Source organism: Rhinichthys klamathensis, unplaced genomic scaffold (genome assembly GCF_029890125.1).
Source record: "Rhinichthys klamathensis goyatoka isolate OS25496 unplaced genomic scaffold, OSU_Roscu_1.1 h1tg000067l_1, whole genome shotgun sequence".
Lineage (NCBI taxonomy): Eukaryota > Metazoa > Chordata > Actinopteri > Cypriniformes > Leuciscidae > Rhinichthys > Rhinichthys klamathensis.
In genome coordinates, this window is record NW_026606610.1 from 645,051 (window position 1) to 665,384 (window position 20,334).

The 20,334-nt window shown below is 35.8% G+C and overlaps 1 protein-coding gene across 1 annotated transcript; it reads right to left on the reverse strand.

Annotated features, from left to right (window-relative positions):
- Positions 1 to 857: 857 nt before the first annotated feature.
- meox2b (mesenchyme homeobox 2b) lies at positions 858 to 9,212 on the reverse strand. Its single transcript, XM_056250084.1, has 3 exons — positions 8,101 to 9,212; positions 4,735 to 4,907; positions 858 to 1,568 (listed from the first exon to the last, which is right to left on the reverse strand). Exons 1-3 carry the CDS (start codon positions 8,579 to 8,581, stop codon positions 1,347 to 1,349), a joined length of 876 nt encoding a protein of 291 aa, XP_056106059.1. The 5' UTR covers positions 8,582 to 9,212; the 3' UTR covers positions 858 to 1,346.
- Positions 9,213 to 20,334: the final 11,122 nt, after the last annotated feature.

Below are 20,334 nucleotides of genomic sequence, written 5' to 3' on the forward strand. Positions count from 1 at the left end.
GTTTTTTTTTTTTTTGAGTGTGTGAAATTTATTAATTTTTTCATGAAAAAAGTTGAAATCAAAATACCTAACATTTGTTTATTTACAAGGTAAATAAAAGATATGAACTATATAGTAAACCTGAACAACAAAAGAAAATATTCCATTTGTAATATTGCCTTCATATGAACACTACCATTCAAAAGTTTGGGGGCAGTAAGATTTCTTTTTTTTTTTTTAAGAAATGCAATGATTTATTAAATTGATCGCATAAATGACAGTAAAGACTTTTATAATGTTACAAAGGATTTCTATTTCAAATAAATGCTGTTCTTTTTAACTTTCTATTCACCGTAAAGAATCCTAAAAAAAAAAGATCATGGTTTCCACAAAAATATTAAGCAGCACATGCATCTTGACATTGATCCTGAAAATTCAGCTTTGCCATCAAAGGAATAAATTACATTTTAAAATATAGAAAAGTTATTTTGAATTGTAATAATATTTCACAAAATGTCTGTTTTACTGAATTTTTGATCAAATGAATGCAGTCTTGGTGAGCATAAGAGACTTCTATTTAAAACAACCCCAAACTTTTAAACTGTAGTGTATTTTTTGTATGTCATGGAAAATGATTTGCAGTCCACAAGTACACACGCCTTAGGAAAGGTAAGTCAAAATTATCCTTTAATTATCCTTCTAAATTAAATGTTTATCACTATGCTGCATATGTCACTTTCAGTCCATTTGATTATCCAAACATATACCCATATTGTGGAGGGAAAAATACATGGACATTTGTCAGTTTAAAAACTACTTTTTCATTCTAATTCAATCAATTAATCAACAAATGGTCATTAATGGCATCTTTTTTCCCCCTTTACAAATGGACTAAAATAATACTTATTCTGTGCTGTCACAGATTATAGATCTATTTTGTAATCAATGATAATTTGATCAAAATCTGCAAAAATACAGTAGCAATCAGTTAGGCAAAAACTTAAAACAGTGCAAAAATCCTCCCCAAGGCACTCGTGTGGAATGTTTACAACATTCAAACTTATACATTTATTTACAATGTAAATCTGAGTCAAACGTGGATGAATGCATAGTCTCTTGAAAAGCGTGGCCACCTTTAAACCCCTTTGACGTTTATTTAGACTAATCTTCAAAGTTTGGTGCCATTGGGGGCTGAGCTCTGGTTTGCAACCCAGTGAGCATCTGTTTCACAGACCAAGAACAAACCCTAACCACTCAGAGTGAAATAACAAAGCATGGCCCAGTACTAGTTGTTAACAGCCTTCGGAGTACCAACATAGTTGATTCCTGAGGAAATTGCCAGGTTGTGACTGGGTGGAGTCCGGGCATCATAAATGTGCGTGCTCGGAGCTCTGGTCACTGTCGTGACTGTCGTCCTCATTGCTAGGAGAACCGATGGGATGGTGTAGTCCGACCATTGGGGAAAACTCGGAGGGCGAGAGAGTTCCTTTCTTTACATTCACCAGTTCTTTCTCGCGTGCGGCGGCCCCTTGCTGACCTCCCTTCACTCGCTTCCATTTCATCCTTCGGTTCTGGAACCACACCTTTACCTGCAGGAAAGAGAAATGCTGTTCATGTAGTCATATTATGTATATAGAAATCAAACAGAATGCAGAATTTTAGTCAAGCTGTTAGTGTAATTTGTAATAGAAAATTTCATTTCTCCACATGAATTGCCCATAAACATATTATCATCTTTTAGTATCATTTGATATACTAGTATAGTTTTTGTTAATATTTTAAGTTAGATTTTATTTGTATATTTTCTGTTTTCATTATATATATAAATAATAGTTGTTTTTATAAAGTTTTAGTTAGTACTTAAACTAAACGAAGATGAGAAATGTTGATTTGGCAACTAGTTGAAATAAAATAAGATAAAATATTCATCAATATTTGAAATTCTACCTATATAAATTTGTATGAAATTGATAAATATTTCAATATATTTAATAAATTAACTATTCATGGACTGTGGAGGGAGAACTTCATATCCACAAATGCTCTTATTCAATGTATTACACAATTAAATATAATAATAATAATAATAATAATGTTACATTTATTTGTATTTAACATTAAACACCTATTTTGTTCATTTTAAATGATTTTAACAGGAAAATTACAGAAATACATCTATAGGTAAAACATGTATTCTGCATATTTTAGAGTGCGCAAAAAATTAATGATGTTATTTTGTTTTATTGCAAAATCTTTTGTGTGAATATCTTTGAATTGCACTTCAGTAAAGTTCCTGTAAAGCGTCCTGTGGCCGATTCGAAATGAAATTCACACTCAACTGAAAGAAGTAACAGCAAAAGAGCACATTTTTATACTATGAATTTTTTTACCAACCCTGTATTATAGTAAGTTTACTCATAAGAACAATTAAGAATAGATCAAAACAATACAATAGATATATTTATATAATTTATGGGATATTTCACCCCAAAATTTAAATTCTCTCATTAATTTCTCACCCTCATGTCGTTACAAACCTGTAAGACTTTCGTTTATCTTCGGAACACAAATGAAGATCTATTTTGATGAAATCTGAGAAATTTCTGTCCCTCCATAGACAGCAACACAACCACTTTGACGGGGCAAATTGCAATTTTAATTGCTGTCAATGGAGGGACGAAAGTCTTACGGGTTTGGAATGACACGATGGTGAGTAAATTATGACAGATTTTTCATTTTTGGGTGAACTAACCCTTTAAGGCAAACAAATGAATAAATAAGTGTTGTTTGCTCGTTAGGAAACATTTTTGGCAAAGCTATTATACAGTAGTCAATTACACACAATGTTTATAAGGCGTTATTGGTGTCTTAGCAACGCAGGCGCCCAAGATCTGCATCAGGGAAACTCAACGCCACTTTGTGGGAACGTGTGTTAGGGTGTGTGTTATGGCACTTTCCAGAAAGAGTTGTTTTGGCATGTAGACCCCCACTCTAAAACCACCATCATGCTCTCTGTATCAGAACCCCCTTCATACTATGCCCGTGTATCAGATTGGATGAGCGACAGATTTCAAGCTTTCTGCCAACACAGCACTCAGATCCCACACGTATAGACCACATACATAAACCAAGCAAAACACCTCATTTCATGTGCTTTGCGGATAGATTCGAAGGGTCCTTCATATCTGCTTTTAATCTTTAAACATTCTCAAAGTCACAGTGGATCTGCTCTTGTGTTTTTCTTTTGGAGCAGACTTCTGGGAAGTTTGGTGGAGCAGCGATATGATTGGCTCTCATGGGGACTAGGATTGGCTCTCTAGGCTATTTCCACCTGGTCAGTTATGTGCTGATGCAAAACTCCTGGTCGCCCGTTGACCCATGTTCCAGGTCCTGACTTGACACTTTTCTCTGTATTTGCGTCTCCACTGTGATGATCAAGCTGCTGCCTAAAACGGGTCGATCAGATCTGGACTGAGTTGCGGCGCCTCACCCCCCACCTCAGGCTTGACAGGGGACTATTTCAGGCTGAGAAGGCTATTTTAGGAAGCGCAGCGCAGGTATTTTAGAGTGAGCTCTTAAATGAGTCGGCAGATTTCCTTACACGACAAAAACTTTTAGTTGAAGTGTGAGAACTGAGAACTCTTTTGCAATTCTTTGAACTACAGGTTTTATGGAACTGCGCTCTCATATTTCACATTTCATTTATATTATTTCACAATATTATGCATTACGTTTTTTATGAGTGTGTATGTGACACATTAATATAAATCCAATACATCGAAGTTGCACAGAAAGGGCTGATTTCCAGACTTTGTTGTTTAAGATCTGAGATCAACCCACGTCCACAGATTTCTTGGATCTGTGCTGCTGAGAGTCACTGGATAGGAAGCAATTGTGGAGGAGTAGGAAGGAGAAACGGGAATGAAACACAAAAAGGCAAATCCTAGGTGAGTTGCTTATATTGCTTCTTTTTAGGTCAAGACTCAGCTGGAATGATTCTAAACTCTGGAGTGGCTGTGTGGGGTGTGTGGGACATTTTGAAGAAAGTATTTGTACAGTGAACTTCACAACTGTCTAATTTTAAATAGATTTAAAGATTAATATGGAAGACTGGGGATAATTGTTTAATGAAAAAGTGCTCATGGTCCCCTGGTACAGGTCCAGCCTGGATCATGCCTCCTGTTGTCCCTTCTCTCTCTCCCTGTTGTTCCCCTTCTGTCTTTTCTAATAAAAGCCATTAGAAAAAATATATTCTTAAAAAAAAAAAATGGCTTTGCATAAATAAAAATTATACTGTAGTTTGGAACTTGAGGTTTAACATCATGGCTACATTTGACAGTTTGTCAGACTTCACTGTCAGGGTTATTTACAGAATCCGATGACCTTTTCAATGTTTTTTTTTTAAAGTGGGAATACCTCCCTCAACCCAAATGAGTAGGCTATATCATAGGCAACTGGACCCTTCGGCACGAGCTCTGTATTTCTAACGTTAAACATATTTTTAGAGAGCTCATACTGAAATGCTTTGAGATTTATATCAGTAAATGAGGGCATGCGATTTAATTTGTTAAGAATTGCTAACATTTAACATTGCGTTTATCACTTTATACGACTTGATCACATTAAATAGAGTCAGCCTTTATGCAAAGTTTTTCTTTTTTACCCATCAATCTAAGAAAAATTTTCAAAGCCAATGGAAGTGCCATTGTTATGTCTCCTGGTAACATGTGAAAACAGGCTCAGCGTTGAACGTACTTGTCTCTCTGTGAGGTCAAGGTTGACAGCGATTTCGTAACGTCTAAGCCGTGTCAGATAGTTGTGGTGAGCGAATTCTGATTCCAGTTCTCGAATCTGTTCCTTGGTGAACGCTGTGCGCTCCTTCCTAGGTTTACTGCTCACGTCTGACTTATAGCTCCCATCCTGGGAATCTGAAATGAAAAACAGATCACTTTCCAGCCGCTGTAAACGCACAAAAAAAAAAAAAAAAATATTGAAAGCAAAAAGGGTGAAATAATAAGATGGTGTGATAAACTGCAGGGCTCTGAAATAAAATAAACGAACAAAAATAAAAATGAAAGTGGAACAATTTGGCCTGCCAATCACCATTTATTATGGCGATATGGCTCTGGTGTTTTTAGCAGGCGGAGAATGGCAAGAGAACGAAACACATGCTCTCAAATCTGGCCTGAATCAACAGGGCTTCGTTCACACTCTCCAACAATCAGATCAATTTACTCTTCATTTTCCACACACTTCTCTTTTAACAGAATGCATGAAACTCTCTCAAGGAACATTTCTGATTGGTCCAAAAATGATCAAATTCAACCGTAACTGTGCAGATTGAAGCTTGTTAATATATTATAGTTATATATAAAGTTTTTATTATTCAGGTGCATAGCAACATATACTAGAGGGTTAGATCCTTTCATTTATTAGTTTCATTTTAAATAATTCGTTTAAAAAGAAAAAGTGCAAAATAGAACATTTAGTTTGGTGCTGCCTGAACCATTTCTTTAAAAGTAACAACGGAACTGAATCGTTTTATCAGTGACCAAAGTATATCAATTCCAGAGCAAAGAACTAGTTGGGTTTTCATTTTAGCAAGAAATACATTTGCTATGTTAGAATAAAAATAAGCTAAAGCAATTGCTGTTAGAAAATAAACTTTTTTTAAAAGTACATAATGTGGTAACCTCTAAATTACCTCAAAAATATTGAATCAACCTAAATACAGTAGGTTAATCCAAAAATATATATTTTTAGGGGATTGATAAGGTAGAAAAAGCTTTTAAAAAGGTAACAATCACAGGTTACCACAGTGGTGTATGTGAAAAGCATCTAATACGATTCTCATTATTATACAATTCCTTATAATTGTACAGTATGTACATTTTCTATGAAAAATAGGATCTAAAACTACTGTGAGTTTTATTATCACATAGCCTTTTCTTTACTTATTTTCAAATCTCTCTCTCGCTCTCTTTTTATTATTATTATTTTTTTTTTTACTTTTTATATAACGTGACTAACAGAGTAAAGCAAATCACTAATCATCTGAGTTAATAGGCTGGGAGAGCCCAATACAAATCAATTTGTTTTAAAAAAAAGAAAATCTTTAAAGGAAAATATGTTTCCAATGAATATTTTTAAGCTTGCCTTTCAAAGACGAGTATGATGTCGAATTTTTGGCTCCTTTGAAAGCGGCAGGGAAATACAACTGCTCTAGAAATCCAAGGTTTTTATAGTACACAAGATTATGAGCTTTGAAAATCGTATTTCATATGCAACATCACTTTTCCGAATAATCTATAATGTGTTCAGGCTATCGCTGCAACATCTCGACATATGACACGGCTTTAAATGGAAACCACACTGCCTTTGATAACTGCCAACAGACTGGAGGAAATTAGATTTGGTATAAAGGCACGGCAAGTGCCAACAGGAGCCTTCTGGAAATTTCTACCACCATTGGGCCTATCCATCAGTATGCCATCAGGCCATAAATTACAGGCACCTGGATGAAAAACTACAGCATCATGACATGAGAAAAAAAATATATTGGATGTACAGTATAAGATGGAGTAATTCAGTTCAACTAACTGTAAAGGTGACAAAAACCTTGAGTTCAATCTCAGAAACTTTCGTCTTTAGAATTTTACACACAACAGTGATATTTTTCTGAAGACATTCACAATTCTTTTTTCTTTTCTGCACCTCTGTTTTTAAAGTCTATACGTCAATGTCAAACCACTTAGATCACCAGGTGTGACATTTTCTATTGTTCTTGAAATTTAAGGGTCACATTTTATATAAAAACTGTCCAGCTGCAGCTCTAACGGTTTTCCCCAGCCGTAAATGGTGCGTATGCATTTGGGGGGTATCAAAAGCGCAGCTGCGGGCAGTGTGAGCATTTAAAGCGGCTTTCACCTGTGGTCTATTAAAGACCTGAGGGTAAATGCCAGAGTGACTTACACCTCTGAGACTGATGAGAGAAAGAAACAGGGCAGCCTCACAGCACCAGGCCCTGCCATTAAAACACTACTGTGCCGTGTCCAGCCCGTTCTGGGTTCCGTTCCTTTTGTTTTATTGCCTCAGATTCATTCTTATTTTAAGAAGCATTTTCTCTAATATACTAGACATATCTCTAGACATATCAAGCTGCTTTTGACCATATTTATACAACTGCTCAGTTTGATATATTTGTTAAGCTTGCACGCTCCTCTATGTGGTTCACGGATGGATTAGAACGATTTATGTGTGTGAATCGGATCTGAATGTCAAATGTGTAAAACGTTTGATTTTCTCTTAAACTGCAGCGAGTTTGATTATCTAAAACTACTATGAGTTTGATTATCACATAGCCTTTTCTTTTCTCTGGTACTAGTTTGATATTTTCTTCAGTTTGATTGTCTGCTTATGTCTTTTCTAACACAGGGCAGTTGAATTGAATTATCCCATGTTAAATACTGCAGAAATAAAATAAAATCCATTTACTACATATAGCACCATTTTGTTTAAATATGTCTTAATATGGACCAATTTCTATAAATGTAAAAATTCTAAAATAAATGTCTAATTTTTCCCTATTTTTAAATTTTTAAATTCTACTTTTTTAATACTTAAATTATCACAAAATATTGCAAAATAAACAAGATTTTCTGAAGTTATATTAAACTTGTAATTTGGTGCATTTATGCATTTCCCTTAATATTTATATAAAATTATATATATTAACTTAATTAAATTTAATTTCAAATTGTGACACATAGTGTCTTGAAAAAAATGTGGTGCTCAATTCAAATTCTAATTCCAAACACCCAATTCTATATTCCAAGGCCAGATTACAGAAAATAGATAATACACAAAATATAAAATATGATGAAATCCTGTATTACTGACCAAAGTCAGTAAGTCCTTTACTTAAACTATTCCGAATAAATCTGATGAGTAATAAAACAGTCTCCAGTCATGACAAGCACTTGAATTATTTATATTGTAATAATGCAATTTGATTGATAATTTCCAATTTAACTATTCCAAAAAAATATTTATTGGAAATAAAATTAAATGATTATTATACTGTTATGCATAAGAACACAGAAAAAAGAAAAAAAAACATACCTGAGCTGTCACTCTTTCCTTTGCTATTGCGTCTATCCGGCTCAGCAGGTGACATGTTCTGTCTCCCGTATTCTCCAGGCACACATGACACCCCAGAAGGGTCACTACCAGTGAGTGTTGGGTTACCCGCGCACAGGCCCTGTGAACCCGCTCCACACAGTTCTGGAGCCGAAGAGTCATGGTGCGGCAGACAGAGATTGAGGCGCTCGCCGTCGATCGCCGGCATCTGCGGGACGTGCCAGGAGGACTGATGCTGCGAGAGGTGTGGATGCTGCGGAGTGGGGTGAACCCTGTGATGAGGTCCTCCGAAGCTGCCCTCCTCCCCAGCGTAGCTGCAGGGCGGCGAGGGTCCTGGGAGGTCGGGGTAGGAGACGTGGTCGGAGCGACCGTGCAGGGCCAGGGAGGACTGGGTGAACGCCGGGTGCAGGGCTTGGGATGGGGCGTGCGGGCTCCGAAGGCATCCGAACAGAGAGTGATCCATGTTCTCTTAGTGTCGACGGTTCCACTTAACTCCAGACTCTTCGAGAAACCAGGGAAGCTGAAAAGCCCCAAAAACGCAGCCTCGCACCCGTTTCCACCGTAGTCCAGGAGTCAACGGCAAAAGGAAGAGGGAGCGGGCGGCGATGAAAGGCAAGGCCTCCGGTAATCCTGAGCATGCAGCCCCGTTGCCAGGCCGAAAAAGAGGGTAAACACACACAGCCTGCAAGAGGAAGCTCGGGTGACAGATGGGAGAGAGAGAGAGAAAAGAGAGGGAGAGGGAAAGACAGAGCCGTCTGGGCCCGAGTGGATGCAGCGCTTCTGGAGAAGTGGTGTTGGAGCGAGGGAACGTGGGAGGGGGGGTTAAACGGAGGTGCTGGAGGAATGGATGTTATATATAGGGCGTAACATGAGAGGGAGGTTGGGTCGCAGGCTCCTCGCTACTGACCACATGCATACGATCTTCCTCCAGAACGACAAGGTACAATAAATCTGAGGCCAGCCAACAAGTTCTGGGCTCATGAAAACGGGGATATGATATTTTGGACTCGGGCTATCTGATCCCACGGACACTTTTTCTAAGAAATGAGTTGCGTAAGCTGCCAAAGTGTGAGCGTGGAATGGTTATGGGGGTCTAAAGGGTGGGACGGAGGATTGGGGTGAGGGGATTTGGGGTGCTAGCTTGTGTCTATCTGTCTGTGCGTTTACCCAAAATCATCTAGATTGTCAGCATCATCTTGTAAAGTCCTGGAATTCTTTCGGATTGTGAAAAGGATCATTTTCCACCAAAATGTCTGTAAAAAAAAGAGCAAATACAACAATATTTGACTTAACCGCGTCTAGTCTGCATGAGACAGAATAAGTTTGCATTGCTAAAAAATTGCTTATAGCAATTAAATATAATGACAATCACATAAAAGTGTCTTTGTACTTTAAATTAAATTCATTAACAACTAATAAAATATGATACTGACAGTCTGTCTAGCCTGCAAATGGCAAGCTGGACTTGCTGTTGGTCTCCAACGTCTCGTAAAACAATATGCAGATTTCTATAAATCTGTCTAGGAATAGAGATACACTGGTCATTTGCACACACAAAAAAATAATCCTTGAGAACACAGATGCTGTTCATTCTCGTATGTATTTCTCAGATGGAAAGCCATGTTTCTCTCCCAGAATGCTCAGTGAAACTAAAAACTTAAAAGAGCTTTTTTGCTTGTCAAAATTTTCTTTTGCTTTGAGCAAGGAATGAAAACTCATTTTATGATCTAAGTTGACATGCAGTACAGGAAAATGACATATTTTAATGAGTTTCATACTGCAAAATTCAGAACAATCAAATGAATGTTATGGGTTGGGGGAGCAATTCATTTTTTACATCGTTTTAATTTCACTTTATAGATTTCGACCACAATGAAATAACAACTCTAGCAATGCAGTGATCATAAAGGATCTCATTTTTTTTATGTGGTGGAAACTTGCTGAAGAAAGTGTTGCTCATGATTGATGCATTGCAATTACAAAAAAGCTGGCAAAATGGAAAATTAAAGTGTTTAATCTCCTTTCAATGTCTAATAAAGTTATTAAAATATAGTCTTGCGGCAAGTTCATAGTTTATCATTTCAGACTAATTTTTTGCAACTCTTGTCCATGATTACTTAGCTGTCCATTTAATTAAAAATAAAAGGCCTTGGAATTCTTCATTGGATAAAAAATATATTTTTATCCCAGTTTTATTGAATCCAGAACTCGCTTGGACCGGTAATTTAGCACTTTTATGATTGGTGTAGCGCAGCTGGTGTAAAAATATAATAATAAATCAAATAAAACGCAGTTGTGGACTTTCCACCAAGCTGCATTAGCTTGAAAAGCCTTCCTTATATTACAAAACAGTATTCTACACAATTACCAGTTCTTTTTTCAACCCAAACTTTGCGATTCAATAGCTTACATTGTGCATTTCAGAAATATTGACCGCTGTTGTCGGTCTTGTCCACACATCCTTTACATTCAGCACTATCTCTGCATTTAGATGACTGTGGTGAACCAAACACGCATGAGCCTGAACCCAGAGAGGAAATTAGGTTCATTTTGAGGGGAAATGACTTTAGCAGACCGCCAAAACCCGATGTGGGTGTCGCTGCTCGGCTCAGAGTGGCTGCTATGTCCAGTGGTCCTGTATTAAGCTTCAAAAGAAAATATAGTGTTTATTTAACAAATTAGGCCAATTAGTCGTTATGTAAAGTAATCTCCGAGAACGGCCCCCGGGTGCGTATTAATGTTCATATGGTTTGGGTTTTGCCTCAGACGCTGCGCCATGTCATTGCCCCAGGCCTCTGAGAGGTTATGCGAGTCTCCTGACTTTCTTTCCTCATTCTCTCTCTCTCTCTCTACGGGTCCAAGGCCTAAGCCTCCGTAATAGCTAACTGCTAATTTGACAGGTCCCTGGGGAGAAGGGATTTTCTGCAGGTGAGTCCTCTCACCTGGTGGCCAACTTTTTGAGTGTGTGTGTGACAGGCTAATGCTTATTAGATTTGGTTGGATTTTGAAGAGCCTGTCGGAGTCAATCAGACATGTACAAGAGTAAAACCAGACAGATGATGGTTAAAATAGAGCGGCGATGCTTTCCGGGATTTTATTTTTGCTGTTTTGGAAGATAATTGGGAGGTTGAAGGATAACACGAAACTTTTAGTGATTTAGCGTCATGCATTTTTGTAGTCTTTTAGATTGTATCAGTTTGTCATTTTATACATTGTAATTTTAGTGTCATTCTGTTTCGGGTTCATATTAAAACACATTTTATTTTTAAAAGGCCCCGTGACGCTCATTAGCTGAGTGGAAAAGGAGCTCGGAGACGAAACCACTAACTCTGGTATCTGTTAATGCCAGACCTCAGACAGACATTTCCAATAGGATACTCGAAGCGGGTTTAGTGTAATGTGCACTGCTTTGTAATGAGAGGATGAAAGGAGTCAAAGGAGGAGGAAGTGATGCGTTTCATATTAACACACAAAGACTGAGAAAATATAGAGTCCTCAGAAATCTCTGCTATGCTTGAGTCAATTTATAGGAGACTGTGTAGGAACTATACAGCTATTAAAAAAATCTCAAATGTTGTCATATGATCCGACAAAATCCATTCTTTAACACTTTGATGCTCTTTGATGAAGTTATTGTTGTACTTAATCAACATTTTAGTATGACGATAATTTAATTTCTAAATGAAAAACTAATGTGGCACTAAACCTAGAAAGATCATTCAAATCAAATACATAAACCTTCTATTTGCAGACGCAGAATTGATAATTTGCCAAAAGATATCAAATACATTTGTAATTGAAAAATGTTTTCTTAAAGTTTATTGAATTAACAATTAATTAAAATGATTTTTAAACACACACACATTAATTAAATACGTTAAATAAATACAAATGTAAATGCAGTTATATATATAAATACTTTTTAGATATCGTTTTTTTCTTTCGGTATGTTGCAACAAACCAGTGGCGGTTCTAGCCCATTTCAACTGGGGGGGCCAAGCTGGGGCCAGTTGTACTGTTAGAGGGGCCAGTTACATTTAGACCTTATTGTTGTCATATCATTTTCTGCACTGCTGCAGGCATTAACAGGCAAAATACCGTGTTTATAATCATTCAACAATGTATTTGCATTTCCATTATATTTTTACATTTGCATTACATATTCAGTATTAGTCACAGTAACTGTAATAGACATGATGTCCTTTTTTCTCTTCATTTTGAGAACTGTAGAGCAAAAGCAATGGGGACCAAGAAGCTTATTAATTCATTTACTGAAAATAACTGACTTGATATGTCTAACCGTTTACAGGGTTCCTGCACACTTTTTAAAGTCACATTTAAGGCTTTTTAAGACCTAAAGAAATCAAAATTAATACCGTACATTAGGGGTGTGCAATATTGACAAAAATATATTTCAATATTTTCAACATTTTGTTAATAATTAGATAATATTTTACTGATTGTGTTTTTGTGCTGGTGCCATGGCTGGTTTAGGCCTGTTGTTGACAGCTGAATCACGAAGATATTAATATTTTTCATATTCTATGCAGTGGTCAGTTCACAGCAGTGACAGAAATAAATTTTTTAATTAAGAGGCAATATTTGCCGCCTTAAATTGATTTCCAGGGGCATTTTAACCTATATATGGACATTTTTTCTAAACTTATTTAGAGTTATGCATCACCTTTTATGTCAAATACTAACATTCAAATTATACAGTAATTATACTTATTTATACAATAATACTTAATTATGCAATAATTATACAGTACCACTGTTACCAGTCAAATTAATTAATTCAATCAAAATCCATCTTTGCAGTGCAGAGGTGACACAGAAGTGGCATTAATATATTTACACTCCATTTACAATTGCATAAATAAAGCTATGAGATTTTTTTTAAATCAATTTTTAAAAATAAAATTATTTCTAATTTTAACGTTTTAATTAAAGGATACTTTAAATATGAAACTAAAACCGCCAGTAGGCGGCGGCAAGTCCCTGTAAGAGGGATTCATTCATTCAAACGATTTGTTCAAACGGCTGATTTATTCGGGAAAGCAGCAAGTGATTCCTTCAAAACGCGGATTTCAGTCAATAAATCATCGCTGTGTTGCATTGAGACTCACTACTACGGTTTCATTATGAAATTCTAGTCGGCGAAATAAAGGGAAAACAAACAATATTGACAATATTGTGTCTAAAAAGTAACTCCCAATGTTAACTTATTGTTAATTTAACTGTTGTATAACATAAATATCACAGTTGCAATTGTGCACGGGAAAACGGCACTCTTGCTGATGTGATATTCTAATATAAGAACATAATATGATATAAATATAAGACAAAAACTAATTTGGGGACATAGCCTACCTATGAACTGCACACAGCAGTGAAAGGACGATAGACAAATGCTATGTCAGCTCACAGTGCCTCGTACATAGTTAAAACAATGATTACAATATCATAATAGACAATACACATCGCACACGCCATACGCACATAAAGAATGAACTTACAACTGAACTGACATTTACCAACTTTCTTCTTCTCTCCTCTCTCGCGTGCAGGAGACAGGCGTTATTCTGCCGCGATTCCCGCGAATGTGATGCGAATTGTCACGTGAAAATGCAAATCCACAAAGATGGAAAAATAAAAAATAATACGCATACGATAGCAAAAAACAGTTTTGTAAAAATTATTTCAAACTCCACATTTAGGGGGGCCACAAGGGGGGCCAAGCTTTTTGTCACAGGGGCACGGGCCCCCCTGGCCCCCCCTCTAGAACCGCCACTGCAACAAACTATATTTTATTTTATTTGTATCTTTTTTGTTTGTTCAAAATAAAATAAATAAATAAATACCTTCAATATTTAGATTTTTGTTATACTTTTAAAATATCAGTAAGATTCACTACTACTTTTGTGCAAGATTTATATTCCCCCGACATTTATGCTATGTAACAGTTCATGTTTTAAATTCTTGTCTATTCTTTTTATTTGATTTATATTCCATATTATACTTCCACAAACCCATTTATTAAATCAGTAGTTGTGTGATTTTTTACAATCAGTTTAGTTACCAAAGTAGCTGCTGATGCGTTTGCAATGCACTACAAAAATTGAAATCTGAAATAAAAATTAAACATGAAAACCCCCTTTTCACAAAGTATAATCGGAGTTGATCTGAAGCACAGTGTTTTAAAGAGCCTGAAATGCGCATGAGTATATGTGTTTTCCTCAGACAGAGTATCTGATTGAGCCTGTAAAGTCAATCCGTCTGCGCTCATGACACGAGCTGAGACTAATATATTCCATGCAGAGCCTACACGTCGTCAATGCCTTTTAAAACTGAATTTGTTTCTGGTGGAATACTGGCATATGTTAGAGACTAAAAATAAAAAAAAAGTTCCCAGCCAACTCCCAACTTTGCTCTCTACCTCCAGTGCGACATGTTGTTCTAATATTTGAAATAATTCTGAAAAGTAAAGATGACATCTTGTGATTTAATGGCTTTCCCTCTCCTATTAAATTCCTAATGCAACAGCCCAGATCTAAAAACTAGATTTTACTTTGCCTATGGTTTTGTATTACTACAACGATTTTTTTTCTTTTTTATCTCCAAAAGTTTTAGCCACAGGACTGATGCTAATGATTTTCATACATATGATTTTAACAGACAATTCCTTGCTGCGGATTCAGCTGCCAAGACATCAATCTCAATTCAAGGTTATGTGCCTTAATCATTCTTGTTCATTACTAAACTACAGCCACCAGGACTCACATACCAAACCATGAAGGACACATTACCTCAAGGCTCGTCTATGGAGGAGGTTTACAGATTTAGGATTTTCTTGCTAAAAAATACTGCTAACTGTGAAGGACAAACACTGTCAAACTACTGATTATTAGCCTGAGGTTGACATGAATTTTATGGCATAATGCGACAAATGAAAAGATATTTTAATGCACCTTTTTAGGTTCCTCAGACTGCCGGAGTGGAGAATGTAGGCAACCTTTGAAGGTGCCTCAAATATCCTATTATGAAAGAACAATATATACACTACCATTAAAAAGTTTGGTATGATTTTCTCTGTTTTATGCCCACCAAGGCAGTATTTATTTGATAAAAATAAATTATAATAATAAAAACAGTAATATTGTGAAATATTATTACAATTTAAAATAGCCATTTTCTATTTGAATATATTTTTAAATGTTATTTATTTCTATGATGTCAAATCGGAATTTTCAGCAGCCATTACTCATTAAATGTTTAATAATTTTGCGGAAGCATTATTCATTTTTCTAGTCAGGATTCTAATAGAAAGTAAAAAAAAAAATAAAAAAAAATATTTGAAATAATAATCTTTAACAATGTAAAAGTCTTTACTGTCACTTTTGATCAATATACCGCATCCTTCCTGAATAAAAGTATTAATTTCTTTAGAAAAAAAAATTCTTACTGTCCACAAACATTTGAATGGTAGTGTGTTACAAGTGTCTTGTAAACCTTTCCTTTTCTCGTGTTCCAAATGGAAGAACTGTTAACAGGGACTTACGGGTTCCTCTGAGAATCTCATTTTTTGGGAACCAAGAAGCTCAAATGGGTCCACACTGCAAAAAAAAAGAAAAAAGAAAAAGAAAAGATACTTGAGGCACATGTAAATGAATGGGGAAACATTTAGGTCTTTAGCCCTTTTACAGCCTTAGAAAATGCTTCAGTCTAAAACAAATTTCTAGTCAAACTATGATTTGTAAATATTTAACAAAAACAAACTGCGTTTAAATATTTAAAACCAGAGCAAAATATCTCCCATGAAAATCGCTAATCTATTTGACACATCAACAAACTGATCATGTATGCGGTGAAAGAAAACTAGCAGAAGATAATGACAGTTGCTTTCCTCATCCAGCAACAAGTGTTTACACGTTAAAGTTTCGCAAATCATTCTTTTTCAAACAGTGTACCAACTTCGGCTGAACGCTTCATTCGTCCAGCTAATGACTGCTTGCATTTTGTTGCCACATGTTCTGTAATCAGGCCGTAATGGACTATTTTAGCCCTCTGAGCACTAATTCTGTTAGAAGATTAAGTGTAAACATTATTTGCGGCTGGCACCATCCCGCTGTACCGATGCTGAGGCCTGTAAATATGTGAGCTCTTAACAGAAAGCCACAATCACATTGCTCTGAATACACCATTTTCTTTGCTAATGAGCCGTGTCACACCACCATGCCATGTTTACGTGGAAAAGGGTTCACCTCTTCTGGGCGCTGATTAATCTGGAAGAAGAAGAAGAAGAAAAAAGAGGAAAGAGCAAACCACACGTGTAACACACACTCTATCTCTGTCTTTTCTAGACTGTATACAAACAGTCTCTATCTGCCAATGCCTTCTCCATACACTGATTGTATTTGAGTTGACAGACTCTTACAGAGAGTTACAGACACAAACACACACATACTTACACAGGATAAAGCTGATGATGTTTACATGACATAAATCTCCATCATTCAACAGGAGAAAATTTACATAACGTTACCTAATATGCTATATCACGCAGTTTTTCCTTTTCATTTTTTTGTCTGTTATGTTTTAAAGCTTCCAGAAACATTGCATGCAGGTTTCATAAGTGAACTGCTGTTTTAAAACACTTTTTTTGGTTTGTTTTTGCTTTGTCGATATTTTCAGAAAGAACATTTAATCATTCTGCAGTCTCTTGGTAGATTTGTACACACACATTTTAATAAGGATATTTATTAAAATAAATAAATAAATATATATCATGACTTCTTTCAGTCATTAACAATTCAGTGTTTTTTTTTATTTTTTTATTACTAATTGGTCGACTGAATGATTCAAGGACTCACGTTCAGTTTGGTTTTAGTTTTGTTTTTCTGGACTAGTATTATATGGAATACTAGTATTCGAAAAAAGTAGGCGAAAAGTACCCGGATACTACTTCCGCCGAGATTCTGAAGTGTGCATACACTAGACACTTTACTATCCCATGAGGTCACGTGAGAGGATTTATGAATGGAAGCGACACAACTGACCCTGGTGCTGTAGACGGCATCCAGTTATTATGTTTTGACGCATCCAGTTTAAGCCCTTCCAGATAATTTCACCATTTGCAACAAATACAGATACAGTACATACAGATATTGGCTTTGTGATCATGCTTGATATGTTTCTTTTTCTTCACAGTGAAAAACAAACAGCCCAAGCATATAAATGGAAATACAGAAATTGTAATTCAGAAAAGAATATCTCAATGATTCAGAAACCCCTCGCTGGCCCCTCCATGTCAGAACAAGTTTTTCATGCAGAGACTGAGGGCTAGATTTTATTACACATCAAATGAGACATTTGATTCATATGCAATGAGGGAAGTACAGTTGTCCTTAGCCTTTCTGTCTCAAATATTCCCAAAAAATGTGTTTATAATTATGAATTCGGTTTCCTTTAATATTATAATTCAAAACATCATGAATGGTCTGAATTGATTGAGCTCTAGAACTGCACCCATGATTCATGAATGACATGATGCCTTAATAAAAACACAGAACAACAAGGCAGTTAGTCGTTGATAATGTGTGAGGAGAGCAGTGACAAGGCAATGTGATTTCCCCCATAATTAAGCCCACGTCTACAAATAAATCTTTGTATTTGTTGTCTCTGTATCTGGCTCTATTTGTTGAGCAGTAACGAACCATTTGTAAACCGTTAAATGCAGGACCAACATATCATTTGTTGAACAATTATATACAATTTGCACAGAATTTCCTTCCATAGAGATATAATTAAACCCATGAGCGATGTAATGAAAAACACTCAAAGCTGCAGGATTTGGGTTTAGTCTAGCAATCAGCACTGCTTCTTTTTTTGACATTTACAGCTGGAGCAAATATCAGAACACATCAACCTCAGCAGGCCCAATGATATATCTACAGTTCAATCTTGCTCCATCTCACAATCCCTCTTTCTGGTCCATGAATGGTGGAAGCAGGAAAACATATTCTGACTACAGCTCTTACTAAATACTGTAGTGCTATTATTTGCCTCTAGAAACCCAGTCAGGGTTGTTATTTATAAGATGAATAAACACTACAAAATACTTGAACACTTCAAATAATTCATCTGAAGCCTTAAAGTGATACAACAACCACCCTTTGAAAACTGACTGCTTTTGAGGAGCTGTTTTATTCTGCAAAAGATAAACAGTACAGTGTAACAAAAATGGCACCAATTTTAATGTAAAATGCTGAGCGGCGTTACTTTGCATGTGCTTTCTTTGTCTTTGCACCTGATTCACTGAAGGAATTATGCAAATCATACAACAACGCACTAAATACGCAAAACAAATGTGCTATAAAGTAACTTTCCTCACAATTCCTACCAAGATCTGAAGTACTTTATTGTGGCCTTACTGCAGTTCAGGCACCTGAACAGCTCTTTACAATGTTGAGAGTGCACTCGACTACATCGTCTGCTAGAAATTGGTCTACTTTTAACCTTGTTCATCATATGATCATCTTCAAAAAAAAAAAAAAAAAATTTTTTTTAGATGACAAACACCAAACATTTATATTATTTTAGTATTGTACAATTGTACAACAAAAATAGGTTCCTCTAATGGCATCACTGTGAAAATCTGATTTTGAAACCTTTATTTGTAGGTCAAAAATCATCATTTGCACAGAAAGGAAGTGTGTTTGCACTTTGCACTGAAAAGAATTACAGCTTAACCAATTCAAACAAGCATCTGGTTAAACTATGTTTTGGATAGTTTAGTTATTGAACAAGACTCAGGTTTTGTGCTGAAATACTGTAAAATTGTGTAAAAAGTTACTTTGTCCTTCTACGATTTAAATGCAAAATTAGCTTTTATACTCATTCAAACCATTTGGTTTAGTGGCAGACGTGTTGATTCGTAGTGATGCTGAATCCTGTGACATGATCAGAATAGACACACACACAGATACACTCCTCCTTTCCGCCTACATGTCCTTAAATTTCTCCACAGCTTTCTTTCTTGGCTCCTCTCTCTCTGTCTATTTCTCACTTTTCTTGCTGTGGTAAATCTGGGAGACCTTAGGCCGACTAGAAGCTTACTTATGTCCCTCAACGGGCCTCTTTACCCAGTCTGTAATTAGACCTGGCCATACACACACACACAGTGAAGCCAACTTCATATATCCAAATGTATCTCAAACCAGGATATGACATCAGTGTCGGTTAGAAAAAAATGCCCCAACCAAACAAAGCATAGGCTGGCATTTCTGTGATGTAGATGAGAAGTAATTTTGAGCCTTTAGATTTATTGCACACTTCCCATCCCAGACATCTGTGGTGGAGCACACAGCCTTGACCAGTTGCCTATTGGCACCACAAGGTCAACCTACCATTTGTCAACACTGCGGACCAGCAGTTAGACATCCATTACCTATACTGTGCATCATATTCGAGTAGCTTGGTCAAGGTCAGGTTTGTGGGTATAATTAGTGTGATTCATTGTGAATTGGGTTAGAAAGGTGAACATGGACAGCTGAAATTATATAACATGTTATAAAGGTGTTTTACAGCTGATCGATCTAAATTATAACATACCGGGACAGTGAAACATCTAAGAAACACTGTAATCCGCTATTGGAATGCCATTTATCTTACTAGTTGCTCCAAAGCCATAATTATGATGCTTGGTTGGATTTGCACCATATTTTTTATTAAATGATAAATGACAGCTGTTATGATAGTAATGTTATGATAGTTGTTTTGTCCATTTAGTCTCATATTTCTCAGCATATTGATGTAGGAAAATATAAGAAAAAAAAAAAATAAGACACTCTCTCTTTACTGTCAGTAATTGCTTGTATGCAAAATTTAAGTTTTTTTTTTTTTTTTTTTTTTTTTACAAATAATAGTTAAGTAATATACATAATACACTAAAAAAAAAAAAAAAAAATATAAAATTAGTGTAAAAAATTGGATATTATATATTATATATTAAATACGCTTATGCTAAATATAAAATTCAGTGAAGGCCAAAGTAAATATAGTTGTGCCATATACCAAACAGTATTGTTTAGACACATATTATTTTGAAAGTTAATATTTTTAATTAATTTCAATTAAATACTAAAATGACAATATGAACTACACCATTTAAACATGGGAATTTTACAATTTCATACAACTGAAATCATGATTTTT